At 49.6% G+C, this 26821-nt stretch overlaps 1 protein-coding gene across 1 annotated transcript in view; it reads left to right on the forward strand.

Moving 5' to 3' along the window:
• Positions 1–3418: 3418 nt before the first annotated feature.
• Positions 3419–26821, forward strand: part of LOC131215508 (mucin-5AC) — a 46820-nt gene continuing 23417 nt past the window's right edge. The window contains exon 1 of the mRNA XM_058209899.1: positions 3419–3809. Coding sequence (XP_058065882.1) covers positions 3419–3809 — 391 coding nt within the window. The remainder of the gene's footprint in view (positions 3810–26821) is intronic.

Genomic DNA, 26821 nt, shown 5'->3' on the forward strand with positions numbered 1-26821 from the left:
ACTAAATAACCTTTACTTTTCTAACTACCCGACTAACTCGTCCCTTTCTCAGTACAAATATACCGAAATTTGAAAAAAACGCCAACCAGCATCGGACAGCCCTTTGAAATGCAACCGTCCGCGCGATGGATGTTGCAAATACCGGCCCCAATGACGATGATGCGGCCGGAGCATGGAGCATAAGTGCGGCGTGAAACTATGCGATGCGTGCGTGCGTGTGTGAGAAAGCGTTTCCATTTTTTCGTTGTTTATTCCGATCTCGCTATGCTGCAATGCACCGCCCGGCCCGGCATGCAGCGCGTTGCATATATGGGCCTTGCATAACGGCAGCCGCCCCATGTCGGCGGTAACACTCGAGGGCAAGGTTTACCCACCACCAACACTCGCACGCATCGCACTCGGACAGGAAGAGCTGGCCGTGGCGGTGCGGTGCGGCGATCTATCGGCACATTTATGGGCAAGAGAGCGGCCGGTTGGTGGCGGGACATAAAGGGACACAGGTGCACCGGAGTGGCGGCGTACATGGTGCGTGCCACGAGGCCAACACCGATTGGCGAATATTTATGCGTTTGTGCTAGAAAGAAACCGCCAAGCGGGGGTCTATCAAAACTGCAACTGCACCCGTGCTGCAAAGGCCGTGGAGGTTCCGATCCCAGGCTGCATGTCACAAGAAAATCGCACCCGCCCGTAGAACGCTAGAAATGCCGCCACCGGCTCGTGCCTGGTCGTGTGCCCATGTACGGCGCGGAGGATGGTTTATGGTGGTGTGGTGCCGCACATGTTGGCCGGATTCGCTGCGACACTCGAATGGCATCACGTGCTCCGCGGGGGGTTTGATGAAACCGGGCGAGAAGGATTGATTTCAATCTGGCCACGATCGGTGCGATCCGATTGTGAAGGGAATATAATCGTCGCTCGCGCAGTGGTCGCAATGAGCCCGGGCCCATTAGGCAATGCGATTAGGCATGAGGCGAAGCGTTGGGCAACTGTCGGTTTGAAGCTGAATTCGTCGGATGGCTACAGATTTTAACTCCATACAAAGAAAGTAGAATTCAAAATAATCTCAGAACAAAATTACAAGGATGGTGTGGAAGGCATGGATGCTCCCAACTCTGTAAGCCGCCAGTTGCAGTTTTTCAAAGTCCCAATCGTTCATTGTCTTCCAAGCTCTTACGGCTACGTTTTAATTTGGCTGCCCAAAATTTCACATTAGTAAATGATGCTACAGAGTATACGTACACAGAACCCAACTCATCTTTGATTTGCGTGGCCATATTCCCTTTCCAAAAGAAATATTTAACGACACCTCGATAGTGTTCGGTTTTTTCTCATTTTTTACCATAGACTATCATATGGAACAAACAAACAACTAGTGGCTCCTAGGGAACTAGGGGTCCGTAAAACATACGTCTTGCTGCATCGATTAATGGGCTTCTAAGCGCAAGACTTCAATTCGAACCCAGACAGTGCCTCAATGCAACACTGTAATGTGGTTCTTAATGCGAATCTGCTGCTTCTGTTAATAATAAAAAAAAATTATAAAATAATCAAATACCTGGCACGGTTGCGAAGTTACGAACTATCCATAAATCAACATTGGCGACATTTTCTTTCAAACTTGACTTTTTCAATTAAAACAAAACATTCACAATTCTTTTATACTTGGTGTTGAGTAACAATGGCTCTGGCTCAACGAGCTGTTGTGAAGACGAATGCATATTCTGAAGAGACTTACAATTTTTTTTTACCAAATGGAAAAATTTACTTTAGATATTAAGATAAGATTAATCGAAAACATCCTCAAAAATAGGTCGACCGAATAGGTCGGCCAGCCGTGACGGACATTTGACCAAAGTTGTTTTTCACAAATAAATGGAAGGAATGAACCTTTCAAATAAATGTTTTACTATTAAAAAATATTCAGCCGTTTTTTATAACCAAATCAAATCATGTATCGTTAATGAAACACCCTATACAGTGCTATAGTGCTATCTATTTGCGGAAAAGTTACGACCTATCATATGTTTTTCTCTTAACACATCGTTCAAAAAGTCCCGGGACTAACTATGAAAACATCATTTTATCGGCAAAATTCTGTATCAAGATAATCTTCTTCAAGTGTAATACAATCATTCCAGCATTCTCTAACTTTTCAATGCCATGTTTGTAGAACGATTTGTTTTTTGACTACAAATGAGTCTCAGTAGCAGCGATCACCTCCTCATTCGAGCCAAATCTTTTTTCCCCGAGCATCTTTTTGAGATCTGTAAAGAGGCAGTAGTCGCTGGGGGCAAGATCCGGGGTGAGTACGGAGGTTGAGAAGGCAGTTGGAAGCCTAATTCGTTGAGTTTGGTCATCGTTTTGATTTGTGATCGTTTGTTCCATTGTGGGCAAACGCGGCAGCCATTTGGAAAAAAACCTTTTTCATAGCTAATTTTTGGTGCAAAATAGTAAATACACTACCAGTTGATATGTTCACCATCTTAGCAATCTCGCGCCCTTTCATTTTGCGGCCACCCATCATTATTTTCTATACTTGCTTGGTGTTTTCGGGAGTTACTACCTCATTTGGCCGACCCGAACGTTCCGCATCATTTGTATCAGCACGGCATTTTTTCAAGTCTGCATACCTCCGACAAATGGTTGTTTTCGACGGAGTAGAGTCCGGATATCGTTTTCCAAGCCATTGCTGCGCTTGGACAGTGTTTTTTCCGATTTGAAAACAATGTTTTATCAACACACGAAACTCGTTTTGGTCCATTTTTTCACGATTGCAAAAGTAATGTCACTTTAACCTTTAACCTATAGCTAACATAACCAAGAAATGTTTCGAATTACATCAAATTATGACATACCTCATCTGAAGGTTGGTACTTCTGAACTTTGGTATGTGAATGGCATTATTAGCGCCATCTCTATGTTAGTCGCGGGACTTTTTAACGATGTGTTACCTTCACATCATCATTCATTTTTGGTTAGTCGCATTTTTTGGCTTAAAGGATTGGGCCATCACTAACCAAAATAAATTAAATAAATACGTCAAACGCTCTAATATGCTCTTAATATCTGTTCGGTGTAGTCGCATTCTCTTGGCACATCTAGAGATTAGTAGGCATTGCACCAACAAACAAGTCTCTTCATTTAACTTCCACAATTTTCGTCCTTTTCTTCGTTCCAGCGCACAGCTTCCCATCCAAGAAGCCATCGCTCCTTCCAAGATGCCTTGACTGCGGCGGCTCGACCAGTGTGTTGTGACCTTTTTCACTAGTTCCGGTGTCCCACCCGTGACAGTGCGTTTGTGTGTGTGGTGGTGTGAAAAGTGCATTGTTTGTCCCGAAAAAAAAAACGCCGCGCCAATAGATGCGTGCACGGAGCGAGCCTCATTCGAACAGCCGAAGTGCATCGTTGGCGGTGCAACATGGGTAATAACAGTCGGACGAGCATCGGGCCGCTGCTGGTGGTGCTCGTCGTGTGCGGTGCAGTGGTACAGTGGTGCAGTGCCGCGACGGCGGTAGAAAGCCACCGGACCTCGGCCACCGTGCCGGATCCGTCCGGTGAGCCGACCGGGTCCACCGCCGCGCCGCCGGTCGGAACCGACTCTCGGCTTTCGTCGTCGTCGACCAGCGTCGATCCGATTCGCCAGTCATCCGTCGCAGAGCAGCCGCCGAGCGAACCGCCACCGGTGAAAGGCCCTGCAACGGCCCCGGTGACCAGCGTCGCGGATCAACCGTTAAAAAATGGCCGTGGAAAATCCGGTGCCTCAGTGGTGGTCCCCGAGCCGGAGCTACCGCCGCAGCCTCATTTGAATGGTGAGTGACGACGATGCCCATTACCTTCCTCTAGCCTAATTAAAGCCGGCCAGCTTGGCAATGGCCGGCCACACGGCAATGGCCACCGTGTTGCACACCGAACCGGCGGCGTTTCGCAACCGAAACGATCTCGTTCAAATCTGATGAGCACGACTCGCGATGGCGGCGACTCTTCTGTTTTTTTCTCTTCTCTGCTTTCGGTTTCCACACCGTCACTGGCGTCAGCTGAAGACGAAGGAAAATCCAACAAAAAAATTGATACCTCAAGTGCTGCCGGCTTTTTTACTTGCGCTGTGGCCGAGCGATGCTACCGATGCTCCGCTGGCACCGCCGAAGGGCCTCGATAGCTGCTACAAACAACAACGGGACACCCCGGAGGCCCCAACAAACACGCAGACATCGGAGGGAGACGGAACCACTGAATGTGTCGTAAAATTTGAATGTGACCTGCTTTTCTTTCCACGGTTCAACACTTTCGAATCGGGGTCCACCGGGAGTCAGCGGACCAGTGCCGGCGGCGTACCTCTCCCAAAACCCCCGAAGCTGAATCCTTTGGGGCACGGGGCCCGCTAACCGATATCAGTCCCGGATGTTGATTTGGGGCAGATTGGCGGTCGGCTGCGCACGGCCGGATCATTGATTTGCTCGAACGAGGTCACTTTTCAATACACAAGACGTAGAGGGAGATCTCTGGAAAGTTGTGTCTTTCATCCTTGGAACTCTCCCTGAGTGTTTCAAAGATTATTCAAACAATATATTGTCCAGGGCGCATTGAAGGATTTTAACCATCCCGATTGTGTCCGGATAATGGAAGAATGCATTGGTTTGAAGGCTTTCAACGGTCTTTCAAGACACGCGACAGACATGGCCGCCACGTGGCCACATCACAGCACAAACAGCTTTGTTACAAAACACCATCAAAGATACATCACAACGGCCGTGGCCGTTAATCGAAATCTGTTATCATGCTGCCTGTCCCGCACCATGACCGTGCGTCTTTCGCGCCAAGCTTAAGATCCATTTTCGCTCCCGAGCGCGGTGGCGATGCTTCTGTTCCACGTTCGGTCCGATTCGATCCGATTAAATCGGAGCCCCATTAGAGGGTCCATCCCCAGAGGGCCCCGGGGGGCCCGATGACAACCAACGACCGGGAGCCAATGGCCTCCAGAACATAACGGGGCCTCGGTCGATCTCGTGCCATTGCTCCCTGCGCTGTCTCTCTCTCTCTCTCGTTGGGGCCCCCTGGGCTACCGGATGAGACCCATCCCATAAGTCATTTCAGCGGCCAGTCGCTGTCATCATCTGCTCCGGCACTTTTCTCCCGATAGCATCGCCAATAAGTCAATGAGCCCGCCTCCCGCTGGTACCGTTCGGATGCCTTCGGGGGGATCGGGAGCATTTCTTCGAGAACTGGTTCTTGGTCAACAGCGGGCCGGATGTCGGGTGGTGAGAATGTAATTTCCTTCCCAGCCCGGATGGCCGACCGGCAACCGTTTTGTCGTCCGTCAGTCACCGGCGCGAGTGACATTCCATCCACCTGGCTTCTGGCGTGTGCAATGCATATCATGTTTTGCCGTCCAACAACATCCGGTGCATTTCTGTCGAGTGCATTCACCTTCCACACACCGCTGGATGCACTTCAGCAGCACGCCACCGGCAATTGGAGAGCACCGATTTAACGCTTCGCCGCATTAGCCACACCGGATCCGTAGTCCGTTGGGGGAGATCAACGACACGAGCACGGGTCGTACCACCGTTTTCCATCCGTGGTTCAGCTTAGGATAAATAAGTCGACAGAAGAAGAAAAAAAAAACGAACTCAACCGCGTTCTAGACCATTGCTTAATTTACAGCACCGAACTCTCGGCGGCTCCGGTTCCGTTACCTCGACGGTTAATCGCTCTGCTCCGAGTCCAGCCATAAACCGGGTTCCTCGCTTCCGCAGGCTTTGAAAGTTTGTCGTGAAATGGAAATTTGTTTTTTTTTCTGTGGCGTGCTCCACTATTTGTGCGAGTTCGCCAAACTTCCGGTTCGCTACGGGCCCGGAGTGCCCCGGCGCAGCAAAAGCCGCGAACCGCGACTAAGCGGCAGAAACGTGGGGCAGAACGCAAAAAAACGGCTTAAGTGGTGTGTTTGCAAATATTTAGTGCCCCCGTTAGTGGCCGTGTCGGGTGAATGGATGAAGGCGATTTTTTCTATCATGCAGGCTAAAGGAGGTAACTTACTTTGTACCCCTCTTACGTGCGATTGGCCACGGTAACATTTTGTTGAGCTCATTTCTTTTTTTTCATCGTGCGTGTCAATTAGACCGCGTGGTGACTATCGATACTGAGCTCCATTTACCGAGCAGAGGCGCTTCGAATCCGTCGAAGCAATCCGGTGACGGATGACCTTCGGCACTTCGGAACGCCTCGCGAGGTGCGCAGAAGAAACTCCTACGCCTCACACGCAAACAGGCTTACGGGCCACCTACTCGGGCCGCTAACATAAGCGTATGCATAACTCCCGGCCGGGTGGGGACCGGGTATTTGCGTAGCACCGTTAGGCTGGCCGTACTGGTTGGCCTTCGTGAGTCGAACCGAGTCGGTGGCAGCATCTTGCGCGCGCGCATCTCACAAACGGTCTGCACGCCGCGCTGTGTTGACAAGAGCGAGTGGTAGAGAGAGAGGCGGGTTGGGGGCGAAGGAACCGAACGAACCGGTTAGAATCCGGACCACCCACCAGTCCCCATCTTTGGATCCAACAAAGCCACGAACGTTGCGGACCGGGTTCGTCGCTTTCACTTTCGCCCAGCTCTTTCCGTGGGTTATTTCGCCAAACTTTCACTGACGCTCGCGTCCGGTGGCGGCGGCGGTGGCCGGTAATTAGCCTACACAATTGCGCACGGGCGGGCACGGGGGACGAAAGTTGATGAGGTTGTTGTGGTTGTTGTTTTTCCTGCCGCAGTTTTTAGGCCAAACTTCCTACAATCAGTAATCGTTTATTATTACGCGACTGCGCCGAGTTGCGAAGGCAATTTAATTAACTTCATTCCGAGCGTTGGGCATCGGCGTGTGGTTGAATAAACTCAGCTCGCACGCACTTCAGTGTGTGGTTTATGTTTGTGAGGAATATGGGGATGATGACCACCTACAGAAACTGTACGGTGCGGTCCTGGCACGGTGTTCCAACCCCATCGCCCGATACTGATTCGTCAAACGTTGTGAGCGCCCGGGTCGATTGTGTCGTCGATGCCATATTTGCGGAGCGCGTTTGAATACATTATAACCTGTTCCATCGTCGACCACAGACCTCGAGCAGCGCCATTCCGAGACGGCGCACACTTGCTGTTTGTCCCTCACGGGTGTTTGCAGGCGCGCCCGTATGTGCCCCTGTCTGTGTGATTGTTAGAACCGTACAACAAGCGATCCGTCAAGGACCGTGCGTTCCAGTTCCGTTGCGGTTAAGGCTGGCACCCGCCTCGTATGGGAGGTTGAAGTTAACGATCGAACGCAATTTTTATGACATACTTGCGCGCGCGCAATGTCTGCTGCGTACTCGGAGGAATTAAAACATCATCTCCCTATCGGCCATTTATTTCCTTGTAGGTGAGCGGTGAACAAGAGCGATCGATGTTTAGCAGCACCACCAAATATGATCTTTTAAATCAATGAAAATAATTAAACTCGCACCAAAACGGCAACGCTAGGTAACCCTCTCGTGGCGATCCTTTTAAGTCGGAACTATCAATAAGATACGATTTTGTAGTGGTTCGTTCCGAATGGCCTTCGCCATTCAATTTCGTTTTTTTACGGGCACCCGGTGGGCCCTTCGGAGAGGAAACATTTGTCTCATTAATGGTTGTTTCTTTCAAAAATCCTGTATTTTGGTCCAAGCAGTTTTTTTATAATCACGTTAGAAAATTGATATCGCGGAAATGGTCATCTCTGGCCTTAGTAATGTTGTTCTTGAGGGCTGCTTGCGTCCTCTAGAGTTGTTCGAGCCTGGAATTTAAAAACCCAAAAAATAAAAGTCTGATCGGCACGATGAAATTTGTTGATCTTGGTGGTCGGTTCAATTCGACACTTTCCGATATCCAGTCGTCCAGGGAGCATCGTTCGCCATAAATTATTTGTCGGTTGAGCTCTGTTGATGTGAGGCACAGTCCTCCAGTAATTGTCCGTGACATTTTAATTGGAATCACACAGTCCGCTATCATTGACGAAGATCATACTGGCCCGATGATCATATCCGCGCCAAAAACTCAGAACCCGCATTAACAGTGACGTTTGGATGGCTTGATACCGTTTGAAGGGAGATATGTTTTAGTTTGTACTTTTCCATGGTTAAAATTGTGCTGAAATGGCGTGTCCGATGGCCCACCCGGATTGCCGGGAATCGAAATCTTCGTTGTGTCTGGTTTGTCGAAATCACTGCCAACTCCATTTTAGGAAATCGACTCACTTCTTCTTAATAGACGGTCAAGCTATTCAACAGAAAACAAGTTTCGGGCGTGTACGTTCGGACTTTTCGGACGTCTAGCTCCTGTCGCTCCGAAACCAACGAGATGATGAGTATAATCAGCGGCCAATCCGGTGTCCCGGTTTGGGCCGGACTGGGCCGAGTGACTTCTCGGCCCAGATTAGCCACTCCCCGGGTCGGGTGCGGCAATACTCAATGGACCGGCCTAATGAGCCACCAGCTCATGCTGCTGCTGATGATGATGATGATTGAATGTTATGGCCTGGACTTTAGCCCAGCTCGACGTCTCTTAAACAAACCTGACCAAATCATAGTGCTTATCCGCCCGGTCGTGGACCTGAAATCCTGAACGTCGGGGTGGGGACCCGGGCTGATTGTATAATGGGCCGACCCATCTTGTGGCTGGCGGCGGTCATTTCGAACGCTGAAACAATTTGCACAGCCTCCAGAGCCCCCAACAGTCGACGCGTGACGACGGCGCCTGGCCGAACGAAGAACGAATGGATCATTCCGTCATTCCGCACTGGCTGCGGCGAGCGGTTCCGTGAGCTTCCCCACGGAGCCTACGGCACGGGGATCGTTCTTACGTCTACATAAGTTCTTCGTTGTTGCAATTAGAGCGATTGCGCTGGACCGCCGAGCGCCTCCCGTCCTCACCGCGCGGAGTCCCGCTGTGCCGTACCGTGGGGACCCCGTTAGCTCCGTCGGCCCATTAGGGAGGCACAGTTTAATTTGCAGACATTTGTGGCCCCCTTTTTCCGATTGACCAAGCCATGCCACGCCACGCCACGGTCCCGGTTCTTCAGTTTCAGGCGCTTTCTACGGCCCGGACGTAAACCGCCCGGCTGCTTAGATTCAATTCTTGCACTTCGTTTTTCTCGCTGTCTCTTGCCTTGTGGCTCCATTGCTTCTCCGTGGCTGCGAATCGACCGGGTACCGGTTACGAGCCGTAAACAATCGCTGCGCTGCGAGGGTCCGCTAGTTTTTGGTTCGATTTTTTTTGCGCTGCACTTTCCGATGCTTGCCGATGACACGGTGCCGGTGCACAGTCACGGTGCTCTCATTCTGCCAGCCAGCCACATTGCTAAACGCGGCTAACGGGCCACAGGGGGCAAATTGCATCAATAATGCTGGTGCCGGTTTGCTGCACCGGCGCTGGGAAAACAATGGACAGTGGTTTTTTGATGGCACATTTCTTCGATGATCACAACCAGGGTGCATGGATACGTTATTTGTTTCTTCAGCAATTGCGTATTACCACAAGAATAGTTTTGGTAAGGTTTAGGAAGGTTCACAAAGCATTACATACTGTTTCGATTAACATATTATGAAACTCGAATACTCGACTTCTCGACTCGACTCCGAGTGCTAAATGTGCTAAAATTTGACAGCCCTAATTTGACAAATTGAATTTTTCATTACCAAAATATAAGCTATCTTTGAAATTATCATTATGCTTGCACGGTGCCAGTATAAACAACACAAACTAATTGATAAAATGACAAAAGACATCCTAACAGAATGGTTCTTTCCGTTGCCGGAAGCTCCGTTGTCGAATTCGAGCATCCGTTCGAGAGTCGTAATCCCGTGAGTACTCGAAGTTCATCCAGTCGAAAGCTCTCGAAACGGGAACTCAAACGGGTGCACCGATAGCAAAATGAACCCAAATGACCGTACGAGTTGTCGATTCGAGTTTCATAATTGGGTCCTTAATCTTATCCAATATCTTATCGAATGTGGTATAAGAATAGCATCGACGAACTCCGGATTGACGTCTTCCGCGGTTCTGTCCGCAGATTAGTACAGGTCACCTCTGCAAGATCTGCACCACTAATTGGATTTGCTCGTCAGATGGGATTCGATTGGATGCCCAGGTTAATAGCAATTCTACTTTTAATTATTTGAAACATAAACTCCAAATTAACCGCCGATGCAATGGGGTGCTTGTTAACTTGTTTTTGTGAAGCGAATGATTGACAGCTGCCATATGGATTCCATTTTTTTTGCGTGGCCAATGAAACTGCAGCCGAAGCCGAAGGTGGCACCAATAAACCACTCACATCGAGCACCAATAAATATGTCCGAAGCACACGCTTCTCGAAGATGGGCGGATTTCCTCGGGGCTGGTGTGAGTCTTCCCGGCGGCACGGATTCCCAGGCCCAGCGGGCTTAGAACGCTCGCCGGTCCTCCTCCTCCCGACTGTGGCTCCGGCCAGAGTGGCAGATATTGAACCGTGAATGTGACCTCGGTTCGAACGGTTCCACGCAGTCCGTTTTTTGTTTGTTGTGTCCGATTCGGCAGCGGCTTGCGTGCAGCACTCTGCTGGTCAGTCAATGCCAATGTTTTGACTCATGGTGGTGGCTGAGCACAACACACCAAAAAAGCGACCGAAACTCAACATGAGTAGCACCACATGTTCCGGGGCGCATAGCGGGACACCTGATTCGGACACGGAGTTTCGGTGCGGTGACCGATCGGTGCGCGAATTAAAAGTGGTGACTCGCACGAAACCTGCTGAGTGCACGAACCGGGAAGTATTACTTAGCGTGGTTCTGACTGACTGTCCGTGATCCGTAGCCCCCCCCAGAGCACGGACCCTAGCTAGCTTGTGCTCATCATCCGTGGAGGATTCTTCTCCCCGCGGCATGACTGACAACTGAATAGAACCCCGCAATCGCAATCGTCCAGTGTTCTTGGGTGCCCTCCGGAGGCATGCAAATTACCGGTTTCGCAGCTTTGCATCCGCCACGTAAGAGGATTGAGCCGCGTGTGCCTTAATTAGGGTCCACTCGCCAGTGGCCAGCAACAAGAGTCAAGCCCCTGGGTAGGCCTGGGTTTTGAGTTTCATTGCCTGGCGGGGTTGTATTTTTGGAAACACTTGACGTAATCACGCGGCACGCGAATCACTCGTGAGAAGATTTCCGAAGCGAAGCTTTTCAATTACCGTCCCATCACGCGGCCACGCTTTTTTGAGCAAAACCCAACTTCCTTCGCAGCTGAGTGGACTTTGTGCGGGTTCGGAAGTTTCACCCACCGCTAATGCCAGGCCAGGACCCGGCCACTGGTTACTGATTACTTCCGCTGTTTTTTTTATTTGACGGTGGGGAAATTCAAATTTCGGGTGCCAACTCACCAAAAAAAAAAAAAAACAGAAATTGGGAAACCAGACCTACGGACGGAACTCGCGATGTGATGATGGTTTGCGATGGTCTCGCGGTCAATTAATTGGCCGCTTTCTCCGCTACTGGGTGGGAAAATAATAGGGAAAATCCATCACCCCAATGGTCAATCGGTCGGTGGGGGGAAATACATATTTTCTCGATCCGCGCTGACCGATGATCGTACGGAGGAAAACGTAATGAGCCACCGACACTCATTAGCGTGCCATTAAACAGTCATTATCTGCGTGTGCGGCCCCGAAAGGTGGTTCGGGAAAAATTGGCAACCCGTTTCCGAGGGCAACAACAGAGGCCAGAGCCACCATATTTGGTCGTTTGGGACGAATGGTGACACTCGGACCGGTGGCTCTGGAAAACCCAGTTCATCAATCGGAGCGAGCGATCGGGACAACACTCTGCAGGCCATTACCATTCGACGGACACGTCTTCGTCGTTTTGTTTTTTTTTTGTCTAATAAGGAAGCGTGCATAAAACACGGTAACGGCACGGTTCCTGCTGCTATTAAAACCGAACATTTTCCATGCGCCGTGAACCTGGTGCCCGGTAATTAGTTCTACGTTCGCAGTTCAGCGCACCGACATTAACGCGCTCGACGGACCATCTTAATTGCAAATCTTGTAGGTCACAAACTCAAAAGTGGGTTTCATTACTCTGTGCAGAATTTTTAGCACCGTCCACAGACCTCCGACTCAGATGTGTTGTTGAGCTACGGACGAACTTAATTGGCGGTAAAGTTCTCACGGAAGTGATTTTCGTCACTGCCCGGTGGTGTCACGTTCGTCGCAAGACGCTCGACGCTTCCGGTTCCATTGCGAATGCTTCTGGCTGAAACTTATCCCAACCCATCTTAACGACTCCGTGACGCAACTGACGGTTTGGTGCTGTTGTGCAGCTGAACTGTGGTTTGTCGTAAACAATATTTTATCGTCCTTTTAAAAGGATTCAATTTGTCACATCCTTTAATCGGTGTCGGTTCCCGGTGATCGGTTTAATCCCGGTGATAAACTGTACCGACACGTGTCTAACTGCAAGTGGACGGCGTGGCCAGTGCATTGCTTCATCCGGCGAGCTCCGAGAAGAAGGAAAATACAAAAACAAAAATCCATTAGCTTAGCTGCCCGTGCCGAGCGATGCGCTACGTAATTGGACTTAATTCCACAATTAAGTCGCTCCCCCCGAACTCATCGCCACCGACGGTTTATTGCCTCGCGCCTGCCACACGGCCCAGAACGTGCCAGCATTAACCCTTTAACCCTGCACGGTTTGCGCCGTAATTTACACGCTCGCCTCTCATGCTGGCTCGTCGTGACTAATCGTGCGCTGAACGCGCGTTTGATAAACGCTGCAGATCGTGAGCCAACCCGGGACCCCACATCGTCATCGGGGTTATTAATGTAAAATCCTTAATCACATTCTACGCTCGTGGTGGCGGCCCTTATCGTGCGGGATAAATCTTCCACCAGCACGGGGCCTGACTGCACTCACCTGCCCTTGCGGCATTGAACTTTCCGCAGCCCTCCAGCGCTCCTCGCACTCGGCACTTCTAAGCGTCGACATTCGAATCCTGCCATTCCTCGATAATGACCGCATTCGTCGTGATTCCGGCGTATCGACGGTGGATGATCTCACCGAGACCGAGCCGAGTCGAGGCAAATCAATCGAATCGTTCTCCCCGAACCGAAAGTGGTCCACCGAATCGTCTCCCGAAATCGTGTGGCCACGCTCTCTCAGCGCAAGCGACTTGATTTACGTCCACTTTCCAGCGCAGTAATCGATCATAAACGATCGCTCGCGTACACGGTGCCCAGGCGTATTGATTTATGCTTGGACCACCACCAGCCTCGCCCCAGCCCAGGCCCATTAATCTCAATGCTCTTTTTGCGGGTGGCCTCGGCCACAGGAGGAGAGCGCTCGGCTCCTAATGGGGGGCGTGAGAAAATTTCAATCAATATGCGGTGCGTCGCAGGGGTGTGTCCGGCAATTCGTGATAGATTGGATGCTGAAATTGGTCATGCCCAGCGAGGGTATGTGGCCCATTATTTCAATCCAAGTCTATTTGCCTCACAAGTAAATAGATTTCATTTAGAGTATTACTAGCCACCTGCGTTCCTGCAGCCAATGGTGGAGTCTTTCGATTATCTGTTCGAATTCCCAGCACCGGGCACCGCTGGCGGTAAATATCAAAAGAACGTCAGCCCCCCCCACGTGTGGCGCCCACTCGCGTAGAATCTCCGCGGCACGCGAGATGAACCGACGCCTGAAGCTGGAAAACCCATTTGACGGTTGATTCCCATGACCTTCGCATTTCCAGTGGCAGCACCCACCCAGCCACCGGGTAGAGTTAAGAAGTTGGCACGAGAAGCAATAAATCTTTTCCGGTGACAAACTGCCCTGGCCAAGAGAGGGCGGTAAGGGGGATGCGACGGAGTGACAAACAGGGGTGGTAGAATAATTGTTTCAAAAGTTCCCTTCAAAGCACGACATGTGCGCCGTGAGATCGTAACATCAGAGCGTTTTACGCCACTTGACAGCTCGTCGTCGTCGTCGCGAGGGACCTCGACAATCGTGTGATCTTCGCTCCACGGGAAGGGGGTTGGCAGGAAGAGGCATGTGTATGCCACTCGTTGGTGGGTCTTATCAGGGGAACCAACTTTATCGAGATTGCACAGCCCGTACTGCAGATCGTTTGAGGAATAGCTTGGCTTAGCTTCTATTAATTTACAACGGGGTTCGGTGCGGACCTTTATCAGTTTATTAATCTTGAGAAGTTCAATACAAATTTTTGGCTGGAGGCGTTTAGTTTATTGGAAAGCCAAGAACACATTTAGGAGATTTTGTCCTCCGCCATTTGAGACCAAAACACATGAAAAGAAATCGCTGTTTAGAGCACTTGGAGCCTAGTATGGTAGCAATAAGGTTTCTAATTCATATTCAATCTATTTAAATAAAATGATCGATTAAATACGCATTTAGCTCCAGGTAAATGTTCCAGGAAATCGCAATCTCTAACGGTTAAACTTCTAGTTAACGTCATTTTGAACGCGCTATTTAGAGATTTGTTGATTGATAGTTGGCAATAGAATCCTTTCGGAGGCATGTTTATGTACTCTGACGATTTAATTATCGATTACAAATAGTAAGGTTTCCTTTAAGTCAGTCGCTTTGAAACAAGTAGTTGTCGTAAAAAATTTCTAATTTAGGTATGCAAACTGTTTTAGATCTCACAATTCATATGAAATATAAACTCATTATTTCATCGTCAGACTTTCTAGGGAGGTTAGATTTGAAAATCCTAAGCTAAACTTTATCTTAATACATATTTGCTACACTTAACAAACTGTTTTATTGCCACGCGAGAAGAACTTTTTTTGGTTCTTTCCAAACTCACCCAACTTATACTTAACCTCATCAACTTCTATTACAAAACTATGTTAACATCGTTTATGAAGTGACTCAATGTATTCGTGTAATTTGATTTGAAACATAATAATCTCGATCCTTGTACATTCGATATTGGATATTGGCGTGTGGATGATGCAGACAATTAATTTTTCGAATAATTGTCTACAATTGAAATTATTATTTATTATCCTTTGTTAACAATAACATTTACCAGAACTCTATCTCTGTCAGCTTCTCATGAAAACGACGTAAGGAAGCATTCAGAAAATGGACTTCAATGTCCAACTCTTCCAAGGGTTTTGCAAAACCTCGCACCAATTGCGGCAGAATTCTGACAGCAACGCCCCGGTTGAAGTCACCGGGCCAGCTTACCGGAGGTTTGGTGTAACAATCGAGCCGTTTGCATACATCACCCACATGTACACACGTTGGCCAAGCGAGGCCGAGGCGCGCCGTGCCGCTTCTCGGGTGGCCCAACAATGGCCAATTCGTCTCCCGGCGCCGACGCGAAGATGGCGCGTGCTGCGGCGCGGGACCGGTCGCCATTTTGGCCACACCTTTGGGCCCGGGAAACGATCCACCGATCGGTCGATCGATCGCTAATCAAAATTCAAACACAATGCACCGTGCGTCACCACCACCGCAAGCACACAGCATATCCGAGGCAAGTAATCCGCCCCCCCCCAAACCTCCACCCCCACCCTGCTGGGGCGGGGAACAATGCCCCCAAACCGGGGCGCGCGTAACTCATCCACTGCACGGGCAGCGTTTAGGCGACGTGCTTCAAAACTCAAACATACGCTCGGTTCCAGCCGAAGGATCAGCACGCGCTGGGTCGCGTAATCTGAGGCGCCGTACCACTTTCACTATGTGTAAGCGTGGCCACAAGTGGGTGTGCAAGTTTGGTGCGGCTTCCCGACCGGTTAGCCAACCGAAAGTTAGGGCCCAAACTCCCGGATTGCGATCTGCTCGATTGGTTCTAAATTTCACCTTACCAGCCAGCACATCGCAGCTGGTGCCGCGTTTACGTAAGCCGCACGACGATCGCGCACTCTTATGCTGGAAGGCGACCTCGGCGATGGGTCTTAAATGCCACAGCGGTCGCTACTCACGATCTTCATCTTTCGATCTTCAACCATTTCTTTTCCACCACTCGACGGGGTTTGGTGCATCACAAGGATCTTCGGCCGGGTTGCCGGATCACCGTTACCTTAATGAGGACGCGCTATCCTCGCTGGAAATGGCATCGAAAAGGGCACGGACAGCAGGCAATAATAATGAGGGCAGTTTTTAAAATTAAATAAACCTCTTTGCGATTGTGACCAGCACGGTGGGGTGTAGCTCCTTAGCAGCATTCGAGCAGAGTGATTCGAGCGAGCAATTAACGTGTCGTTATGTCCATCGTCAGCGAACGTATGCTGCAGGTGACCACGCGGAAAGTGTTGGCGATCGAGGCGACCAAGCTAATGGCCGCGCGAAGGGCCACCGAGGAATGTGCAGACTCGCTCGCCGAGCACTTCTTATCGATTGAAGACTGTTTGATGTCCGTGGTGATGGGGTGTGAAGTTCTTGTTTTTATGGTTTCAGCGTTTCACAACATAGCCGTGCCTGAGTGCACCGTAATGGATGCCTCTCGGTGGTGCTGCTTGCTTGCTTGCTTATATCACTCTGCGAAGCGAGCGAAATCCACAAGCAGGGACAGGGCTCGGGGGTGGATTGTTTTAATATGTTTGCCAGCCCACCGCGGACCGAGTGGTGGTCGTGGAGCGTGAAATTAAGTCATCCCTCTGATAAGCGGAATAAATCAGACAACATCCAATCAACTGCCAAAGGGACCCGCAGGTCATCTGTCGGAAGGCGCACATATGCTGTCCGCCGTCTGCTTTATGCTGCTGTCGGGAAGATTAATTGTTGTGGCCTGCCGATGTCGAAAGCTCATCAAACGAAGATCTGTTCAATCCACTCCGGCATTGTGAAAGAAAAACAAACAAAAATCGAAACGATCGGCAAAATGGCTGAATGTGCCACCGAAGATTCCTCGATTCCGGTTCCGGGTGTCCCATAAATGTACACCACATTCTGCTTCTTTACATAATCCGGCTACTGCGTGTTCGATCGAGCGATTGCCCCGGCAGGCAGTAAATCTTTATGTGCCCAGTGCCAAGAGCCCCATATTTCTGTCCGGGCGGGTGAAGAAGTGGTACCATTAAATGTATAACACTTTCAAACCGGTGGACTGGAAACTCTCCTCATTTCCCTAATGACCGTCTATAAAATTTGTCTCCGCAAGCTCCACTCCGTGCGAATGCCTAACGATGTGAAGGGGGTTAGTTAGCCCGGGCCCCAGCAACAACAGCAACCCGATCCGACGGATTCTAATTGCCTCCTCTATTAACCGACATCCGGCCTGCGTCGGGGGTCGTGGGGAAGCTCGTGAACACACGGTATTTACGGTTCTTTCCCACAACAAATCTCAACCGGATCAATCGCACTGGCACCAGGCGCCTGGGATCGCTTTCTTATCCCCATCAAAAGCGGTCCACTTCGACGTCAGCCTTCGAGGTGACCCGAAGTCCGAACCGCGCAATAGCGGTGACTTGCGCAGTAAAAGTACATCTTCTAATACACCACTGTTAGCAGCGAGCAGACCACATTCGAGCGACCATAATTGGACGGCGCGCCGGCTCGGGGATCCATAAATCTTCGCTGATGGCCAGAATCCGTTTGCGAACGAAAGTGAACCTTCCTTCTGGTGGTGGATTCTGGTGGCCTGGACCGGCCGCATCCGGGCAAGAGCAAGTGAATGTTGTTATTATCAACCGTGCACAGGTCCTCGGACCTCCCCGGACGGAGACACGGCACCTGAACCGGTGTGTGCCCCGGAGGCGAATACCGTTCGCCGATTCAATTAATCCAACCTCACCCAGGTTGCAGATTGACCGACCGACCGACTGCAGCAGGCCGTGCCCACGGCCCCGTGCTATTGCTCAAACCTCACGGGGTGACCCACACCGGTGCGGTCGTGAACAGGTTTGAGCCACTCCACTCGAACCCTTCGGTTCTGGTGCGGAACCCTTGGGAGTCTTAGAACTTTGATTATTTTTTCCCACGAACGCGCAATGCGCCGTCGCCGTCAGCGTCTAAAAACGTGCGCCGGTTGGCAAGGGGTTTTGAAAGCAACGCTCTCCCCGTTGCAACCCGCGGCGAGTCAACATCTGTCGACGATAGGAAATTCTTCGATTGCATCAGAAAGGGGGCTTAGTGTTTATTCGCATAACTTTGATTGTATTTCTTGAGATCCGAAGGCCGAAGGATCTGTTCTGTCGGTCTTGAAGCTAAGCTAAGCTAAGAACTGCGGCTCCACGTTTCGTAGAGGGCTTTACACTTTGTTCAGGGTTGAACGGAAATCCAATTGCATATCCTAACCCATATAGCACTGCTAAGATCATCAACATCAGGTGATCTGCTCAAAGTAGAATCTTGGAAATACAACTAATTTGTGCCGATACTAGAACATTTACAAGGCAAATTAAATAGTAAAGATTCGTGGAATTCATAACGGCAATCGGGCACAATTTATCGTTTATACAAGGTCGTAGTTTCCAAATCACCGGCCTGGCATTACACAGTTTTCGAATATATTTTTGACAACCAAATTTTCTAACTTTTAGTTGAATGTCTGTCATTTTAAAAAATTAAATCGTTTAGCAATGGAACAGCTTGTTAAAATTATTACAACTTACTACAAAAGGGGAATTCGAAAATGCTAATTTTTTCATCACAATGTTCTTCAGCGTCGAGTTACATTTTTCTCTTGGCGGCTACGTAAACAAGCACAATTGCTGCATCTGGGGCACTGAAAACCCTCAATCGATTGAAAAGAAGCCGTTATATCCAGAAAATGAGCCTGCATGGTACGAATTATGGGTTGATGGCGTCATAGGTCCTTTGTTTTTCGAAAACGACGAAGGAAGGACTATTACGTCAATTCCGAACGATACCGTCAGATGATAACAAATTTGTTTTGATTGGCAATTGAAGATATGGATTTGGTTCGATATGGAAGACATGTGGTTTCAGCAAGACGGGGCAACTAGCCATAAAACACGAGCTGTCTCAGATGTACTCCGCGGTCTACTCCGCGATTGATGGGCGTATAATTTCGCGCTTCAGGTTATGTTGTTTGCTTTTGTTGACAAACTTACGTACAAACTTTATGATAGAAAATATTCATCGAAAAACTTAATTTTTCATGTGCTTTTTAAAGTTTGTTTTTGAAACTACGAAATGGATAAAAATATTATCTTAATATCACTGAGCAGTCGCTCCACAATCGTAGCCTTCGCTTGGACCTCACTGCAAGGCCAATTCATGAGTTTACTTGCGATTCTTTTTCAACTACGGAATGTACTCGGAAGTTGGCCCAGCGTGCATAAGTGGAGAGGTCCTCACGGTATTGGGCACCGAAATTGGTCATGGCCATAGGGAGAGAGAGCGCACACGCCACGACTTGCAGCCCACTGAAAAGGCATCCTCGCGCCGCCACCACGCAATAACATTGCATAACGGGTATGTCAGTGGCCGCCGTAGAAGCCGATGCTTCCCTTCTACGGCATAATGCGGAAATCCAGCGCATTCGTCGCGAATCATGGATCGCGATCGACCAAGCGCGATGGTCCGAGATGGGGGAGCGTGACGTCGGAGCGTCACGCCCCATACACCACCGCCACCGAAACCACGCATAAAATAAAATATGATCCATTACAGTGTCCATTACATAACTCACCAGCTGACCACCAGGTGACGCGTGTGACTTCCCGCAAAGCGGCTCGGGGTCGATTGTCTTTCGTTTCACCGGGGATGGACGTGGAGCTTCACGTTCGATGGTGTTTCTTATGCAAATTTAAATATTTTGTGGGTCACTGGATGCATGCGCATCGCGGCGCGGAGATTGAGATATCTCGCAGTCCCGATGTGGCCTCCGATCTAATGATGTCTAACAGCGGCGGAAAACATCAAGACGGTCGCTTGAGCGAGAACTCGCCCGAGGACGGCCACTCCTACCGATAGCGAAGGGGGTCAGTGTAATTAAAATTAAATAATCAACGTCTTCCCAAAAAAAAAAAACAATAGACTAACGATTGCAGCGAAGGCCACGCCGCCCCGCAGCACACGCTATCGAGCGTTGCATCGGCGTGCGGGTTTTGGGTCGCTCTGGCGGCTCACGGAGCCCGCGGAGAAGAAGTAATTAAGTCTTCAAGATGGTTGGTTGATGGTGCTTTCTGCCCAACGTTCTGAGCTCGCCGTCTTGGGTCACTGTGGCAGCATTTTCCAAATTATTGTTGTGAATCAGGCACGAGCGAAACGCGGCAACGCCAATTCCTCCAAAGCTCACGGACGCCAGAAATTCAATCGGCAGAGTTTCGCAAAAAAAAACCGGCCACATTTTGCTGTCTTTACCGGTACGGAGTTTCGCGATTCGCGCAAGGTCTGGCCATTGGAGCTTTGGATAGAGTGTGCACCGTTGCGCCAACGAGCCTGGCGGCCACAAGTAGACAGCAAATCGCCAAGTCGCCGCGTAGATCGCCGCGTGGCCTGAGCGATCGTGGTCTCCTGGCGTGGCGGCTACGAAGACACACCTCTAAGTCTGGCAGAACAAGTTTGTCGCCTGAGCCGGAGCTCGCACGGACAATAGATTTATTTTCGTGTGTTTTCTGCCGTCTGTCGTAATTTACGTCCGATGGCAGGTGGGTTTGGGGTTGCGCAAGGTTCCTGCCGATGCTGCCGATAAACTTCGGATGAACGGCACCGTCGCCATCGGGAGTGAGCATGAAATGGGTGTGGTTTTCGGGTGAGTTGCTTTCGATTGGAGGGGTTTCGTAACTGCTGTGGCCGAGTAATGTCTCTCTCTGATTAAGTGGTGTGCGCGCAATTGACTGTGGCAAAACTTAGAACTTAATTCGATCTGTGTACTCTAATTAGGATGAAAGGTGCTTGAAATGACCGACGTCACGTCCCATGCAAGAATGTAAGAATTGAAGATCGTTCGCTTTTTGGGACACTATTATCTTCCGATAATCATCATCACATGTTGCATATTGTATAGTTATAGCGGACACTGTACTTCGAGTATTAGCGGACACTGTACTGTACTGTGCCTTCGATCTGAAACCATGTCTATCAACACTCCCTGAAATGAATAATTGAAAGGCCTTTAATTCCTTAAATTTTGGAACTGCCATTATAAGTGCTCGTCGAAAGGTCTCAATGATCTCAAAAAGTGTCAAAGTAGTTTGCAAAATTTGGTTTATACAAACAAAGGATTGTTTGAAAACGTAGCGCCTGTCGACAGGATTTTGCTATTTTGGAACAATGTGTGTCTGTGTCGAAATTGTCCAAATGAGGCACTAGTCGTTGCGATCGTTTTGCTTTCTCTTCCTTCATGAAACTGTGATCCGCTTTCATCATAAGTTTCGTTTTAAATCGCATCGTTAAAGCATCATCAAATATTATAAAATAGCTCCTATTTGCTTAGAGTCATTTACTATCATTCAAAATATATCAAAATATATCATTTACGATCGTGTCAATCGAAGACCAATTTTACTCAAGTGAATTCTAAGCTTCGCAAATTAACAAATATCTTCAAATCATATAAATAAATACATAAATACGTTACTCCAAAACTGGCTAACATACACCATTCAAACGATGTTTCTGACGATCGTCCACGTTTAGTTTCCTCTATTCGATTGCGTCAAATATTAATCATCGTATTACAATCGCATATCATTGAACTGTAATTTATCCCAAGAATGAACGGTGAGCCCGAGTAGCCGGAACTTACCAACACAAATGACATAATAATAATTAGTTGCCAACATGTTGGCAATGTCTTGCTTTCTGAGCAGTGCTCCAATCATACACCGTTAATCGAGCATCGAATCGGAAATGGCTATGATTTGCATCTGCTCGACGCTGACTAACGAGCCTTGGGCCATTTCTCCGGCTGCCTGCCCAAAAGAAACCCTTGTCAGCTTACCATTTACGGTCGCAAAACATTGCAACTAACCGCACCGCAAATAAGGCTTCATCCGGCCGGCCGCGTGGCTTTCACGGCATCGGCCGGGGCTTCAATTTCTCTTCCGCACCGTACCGGGGCTCCTCGGGCGCTCGGACCACCAGAAAGTACCGTTTTTGCTTGTTTTTCGCTTTTAATTCCACAGTAGCTCCCGGGGTCCGTGGCGTCCGGACCGGTGGTAATTTATCCAAATGAAGCCTACCGTGTCCGTAATCAAGGGGCATGCATCGTCGTTTAGCGGCGAGGCTCACATTGGCCCCGTTGGCTGGGTTTCGAATTACTGGCCCTAATTCTGGAGCCACCGGTTGGCTAATTATTGGAATTAGCTGTTTAATAACAGGGCTCCACATCGTGTCCGTGTCGCGAGGTAGCCACGCGGATGCGGATTCAATTAAAGACCGCTAAACGGTTCGTCTGTGTGGTTGACCTTTGTCCCCCCAAAATCCACTCCCGCTGGGGATCTTCGGTTCGGAGCTGAAGGTTGGGTTTACTGTCACAGTCTGCAAACTGCAACTCCACGCGCGTCGAGTGGCGCTACCGCAAACAATTTTCATGTCAATCCTGGAGCTTTGGACCGTCCGAAGGGCAGATAACTGGACCACGAAGCAGCCCCATTCGCCCCAACGATTGTTACACCGTCGCCCAGGATTGTTTTCTGCGTTGCCAGTAGTCGAACCGAGTGGCCTAAAATTGTGATACGCCACTGGCGTGTAGCTCGAGCCGTGAACCAATCTAATCTGGGTCTAATCGGCCCAGCGCGATCCGGAGCGGAATGCCAAAAACGGTGCCCTTCGTAAGCCATCCGGCATGGCAATCGATTCGCTGCACAACTGTTTAAATGGCCGCGGACCAACTGGCCGCGAACTGGAAGTTAGCTGGTGATGCTGACCAGTTCAGCCGTCGGCGACGGGTGGCATCGGCATGGACGCCGGCCAAAAATGTATCTCTAAGAGTCCTTCGAGCTAAAAAACACGCCGGTTGGCGCAAGGCGACGTGCGAAGGACGATCCGTCGAAGGCAGGAATCGATTATGCAAGCCGTTGGCATAGGCCGCGTTTGGCGTGCCAACATATCAACCGCCGCCGTAGCCGGTTAATGATGGAGCAGCGCGGACGTGCTATCGATGGCGGACATCGGATCGATCGGGTTCGCACGGGCTGGCTGGCCCGAAATTTTCGCCGATCGAATCCATCGAGGGCGAACGGCTACGTGACATGGCCACGGTCTAGAGGTTCGATCCATCGCCGATGGCTATGGTTGTCCATTTGTTTTCCATCGAGTTATGCCTAATGCGTACAATTATGGCGAGGCAAACGAAACTCGGAGGCCATTGCTTCAAGGGAATTGGGGAGTTGATTGAGGATTCGCCTTAACGGACGCACTCCGGCTTGAGGTAATGATTATTTATCCAACTTACTGTCAAATGTAGCGCTATTGCCAGTTAGATCGGTTGCTTAGTTTAATTATGTCCGTTTTTGGACGGATAATTCGGATAATTCAAACAAATCGTGTTGCATAACTTAAGGCGTATTTGAAGCAAAACTTTAATTCTTGTTCTAGCTATTTCGAGTTATGATCCTAAAGACTATTGATGGTTCAAATTGATCATTTGTTGTCGGTGTCGATCTGTATTAATGGTTTCATCAGGTTTTAGGGGCTTGTGGTACACCAAACCTTTCTGGTCCCACCAGCCATACAGCATTGTCTTTCTACCGAATCGATCTAGTTTTGCAGTCGAACTTGATGGTTTTCCGCCACTAACGCTTTTTTTTTGGAATCTTGACATAAATACATTTTTCATTGTCAGTAAAAATCCGATAGAGGGATGATTTCCTTTTGTACCTGAGAAGCAGAATTCACATTTGCTTTTTAGGTTTTCCCGCTGTTTTTCGTTCAGTTCATTTTCCGTAGGCGTGTGGCGCATTGAAACACATTTGGCTGATTCGCGAGATATTATGCCGTTTGCATCTCATTTTCAGCCAAAAGCTGTTGCAGTTCAGCTTCCGCGAGCTGTTTTGGAGTCCTCTGACGCTCTTTGCTTGTTAAGTTAAAATCGCTATGTTTGAATTTTTTAGACCGCTTAAAACACTGTGTTCTTCCAAGAGCATGATCACCGTATTTATTACCGACAAGCATTTTATGCGATTATGTTGCACTTTTCTTAAGCAGGTGGCAGAAAACTAATTATGTCCGCATTTCATACTGTTCAGACATAAAAGACACGCCCTCAAACATAAGTTGCTGACTAAAACATGTTTCGTTTTGAGTTGAAATATTTTACCGGATGTCAAAACAAAATAATGTTGTCAACAAAGCATAATGAGGAGGACAACGGTGACAGCTTGAGCAGAGCTAGAGTAGATATGTTCCGGTTGTCGACTTTTGGATCTGGTATAGTTCCCCATTTACTTAATCATTGGCACGTAGAAGATCTCGAGTTCCCGTTTTGTTGTCTCTCCAAGTTGTCCAACCCGTCAAACGGCTCAAACGGTGTTGCGGTTCATGCACACCACAGCTGTATCTCTAATCAAAGTAAATTGTAAACCATTTTGTGTCATAATCGTAGCCTGCACTCACCTCAACAGCTGGCCCCCACCGGTGGGGTTGATCGACGGTTGGGCTACGATTTCTCAACCCTCGAACTGGAACGGTGAAATCTGCTGCTGCTGTCCGTGGACAGCATACACCACGGTGTCACCCTCGCTGCACCCTCGGTGGAATGTACATCTAATTAGTTTTCTCCTTCGGCCGCCGGCAATATGGCGAGCGAAAGCAAACGGCCGAGGTTCGCAGATAACACCCACGGGTCCTCGTGCGCCCACACACCCACCAGAGTCCCAGCTTGACAGCCGCGACGCAATCATGATGCAAATTGACACCGCGAGCCTTTACCGAGCGGGGTCTAAATTATTCATCATACACCACTGATTAGTGTTTACACCGCACGGAATGAAGTCGGTGCCCGATCTCAATCCGCGCGCCACGGAACAGGTGGTATTTGAGGGCGCCAAGGACGCGGCCGGAGATTGGTGGCCATAAATATCACCGGCGTCGGTTGCGTGCCCGATGTCTGCACTCGATGGACAGCACATGGGACAGCTTACTGGGCTGAGTTTCGCCTTAATTAGCTCGTCGAACCACGGCCCGGAAAATGCCAGAGGGCCCAGGATGTGCGATTCGTCCGATCTAAGCTAGATAAAATGTCGTACACAAAGACGTCAGTTGGCGTCGATTGTTGCCACCGGGCGCCAAGAGTGCGCTCTCCGTGACCGGTGTAGGAACATGGCAGGAACAGGCACCCTCTCGAGGTAGAAACCGATACATGCTCTACCGAGCCCGGGCGGCCAGGCCAGGAATCGTGATAATCGTCAGCCGGTTAATTGTGATCAACACGATCACACCTTCGTTCTCACGAGTTGCCCTTTCGCGAGTCGTCCCCGTGGGGACTCCGGTGTAGGAGTCCCTCCGGGGATCTTGCATCGCTGCCAACAAAGTGTTGCGCTGCGAAAACGAAACCGAACACGTCATCCTGGGAGGGGCGAAAGTTTGCCACACACTCGCCAGGCCAGGTGACTGCTTCCGCTTCATTAGCGCTGCCCACGTCGCTGACGTAAGCTGCAACGGCGGAGGATCGATCACACGGAAGGATCGGTTTGATTCGTCGGCGGCGGACAGGACGATCGGCGATGATTAATCTTGCGAATGACGGTCTGCCCCTGTCGAAGTCGATCACGATCACTGCCCTTCAGCCCCGCGATGATCGATGTCTGGTCCACGATCATGTGCAACAAAGTAATTGCCTGCGGGCAGAGGTGTGAATTGGTAGCGAACATATGGCCTTCAGCGATTCAACCCCAAGTGGGGTCACCAGATGGATGACCCCATCGGACAGAATTGAAGATTTTGCTCTCTCCCACCGAAATGCTTTTCTGTTCCGGTCGAATCTAATTTTCCTCTATTGTTTTCCTTCTCGTTCCAGGTAAGGCAACCTCTGCTCTGATCTGCTCGATCACAGCCAGTTTAAAGTGATGGTCAGTCCATGTTGGATCCATGTTGAGTCCAGCTAATCCATGTTGAAACCGAGTGCGTATGATTATCATAATCACGTGTTTTGAGGGAGCACGACCTGGCCACGACCCACCCTGCTGATTGCTGTTATTTGTGGCGCTGTGGACTGTGCCTTTGGGTGTCGTGTCCTTTCCGCTTCCTTTCACTTTCGACACTCTCACCCCCGGGGTGAACCGGTCAGCGATGAGTTATCGAGCTCCGGCCGAGACGTTATATCAGCCGCCCTGTGAGTCTGACGGTGCTTCCGTGGTGCTGAAGAGTTCCCCAACGAGTTATGTGTCTTTCACTTGATGGTTTTTTTTTTTGGTTTGGTACCGACCTGTCACTGTCACTCCGTCGCCGATCATCATCGAGTTAGTACCGTTTTTTCGAGATTGTTGAAATTTGGTTGGCATGTTGAAGAGGCTCCTTCAACGCCGGCAGCCGATCTCGGTGACCAGCAATTAGTGCGCCTGCGTGGTTGGGTCGTCGTGTCGAAAGCCATTTCGCTGCCGAGCGAACCTTCGATCGAGATAAACCGGACCTCAATGAGCCATTCAGGCACCCATTTGTTGGCGCCTAAATATGAGGCTGCCGATGGGTGATAAAATCTCTCGCTCTCTCTTTCTCTCTCGCTGGCTGGCTGTGTTCCTGCGGGTGCCGGAATTTTGCGGGTCTCAAAAACGCACACACAAAATGAAGCAACACTTCGGAGGGAGGAGGGTGGCCACTAAAACAGCGCCAGCAGCAACCACGAACCCACGGTGAATGGGTTGTGGAGTTGTGAAAAGTTGGTCATTATTGGACCACTTTTCGGGGTTCGTCGTCTTCGTCGTCGAAGAG

The sequence above is a fragment of the Anopheles bellator genome, chromosome 1 (assembly GCF_943735745.2).
Source record: "Anopheles bellator chromosome 1, idAnoBellAS_SP24_06.2, whole genome shotgun sequence".
NCBI classification, from domain to species: domain Eukaryota; kingdom Metazoa; phylum Arthropoda; class Insecta; order Diptera; family Culicidae; genus Anopheles; species Anopheles bellator.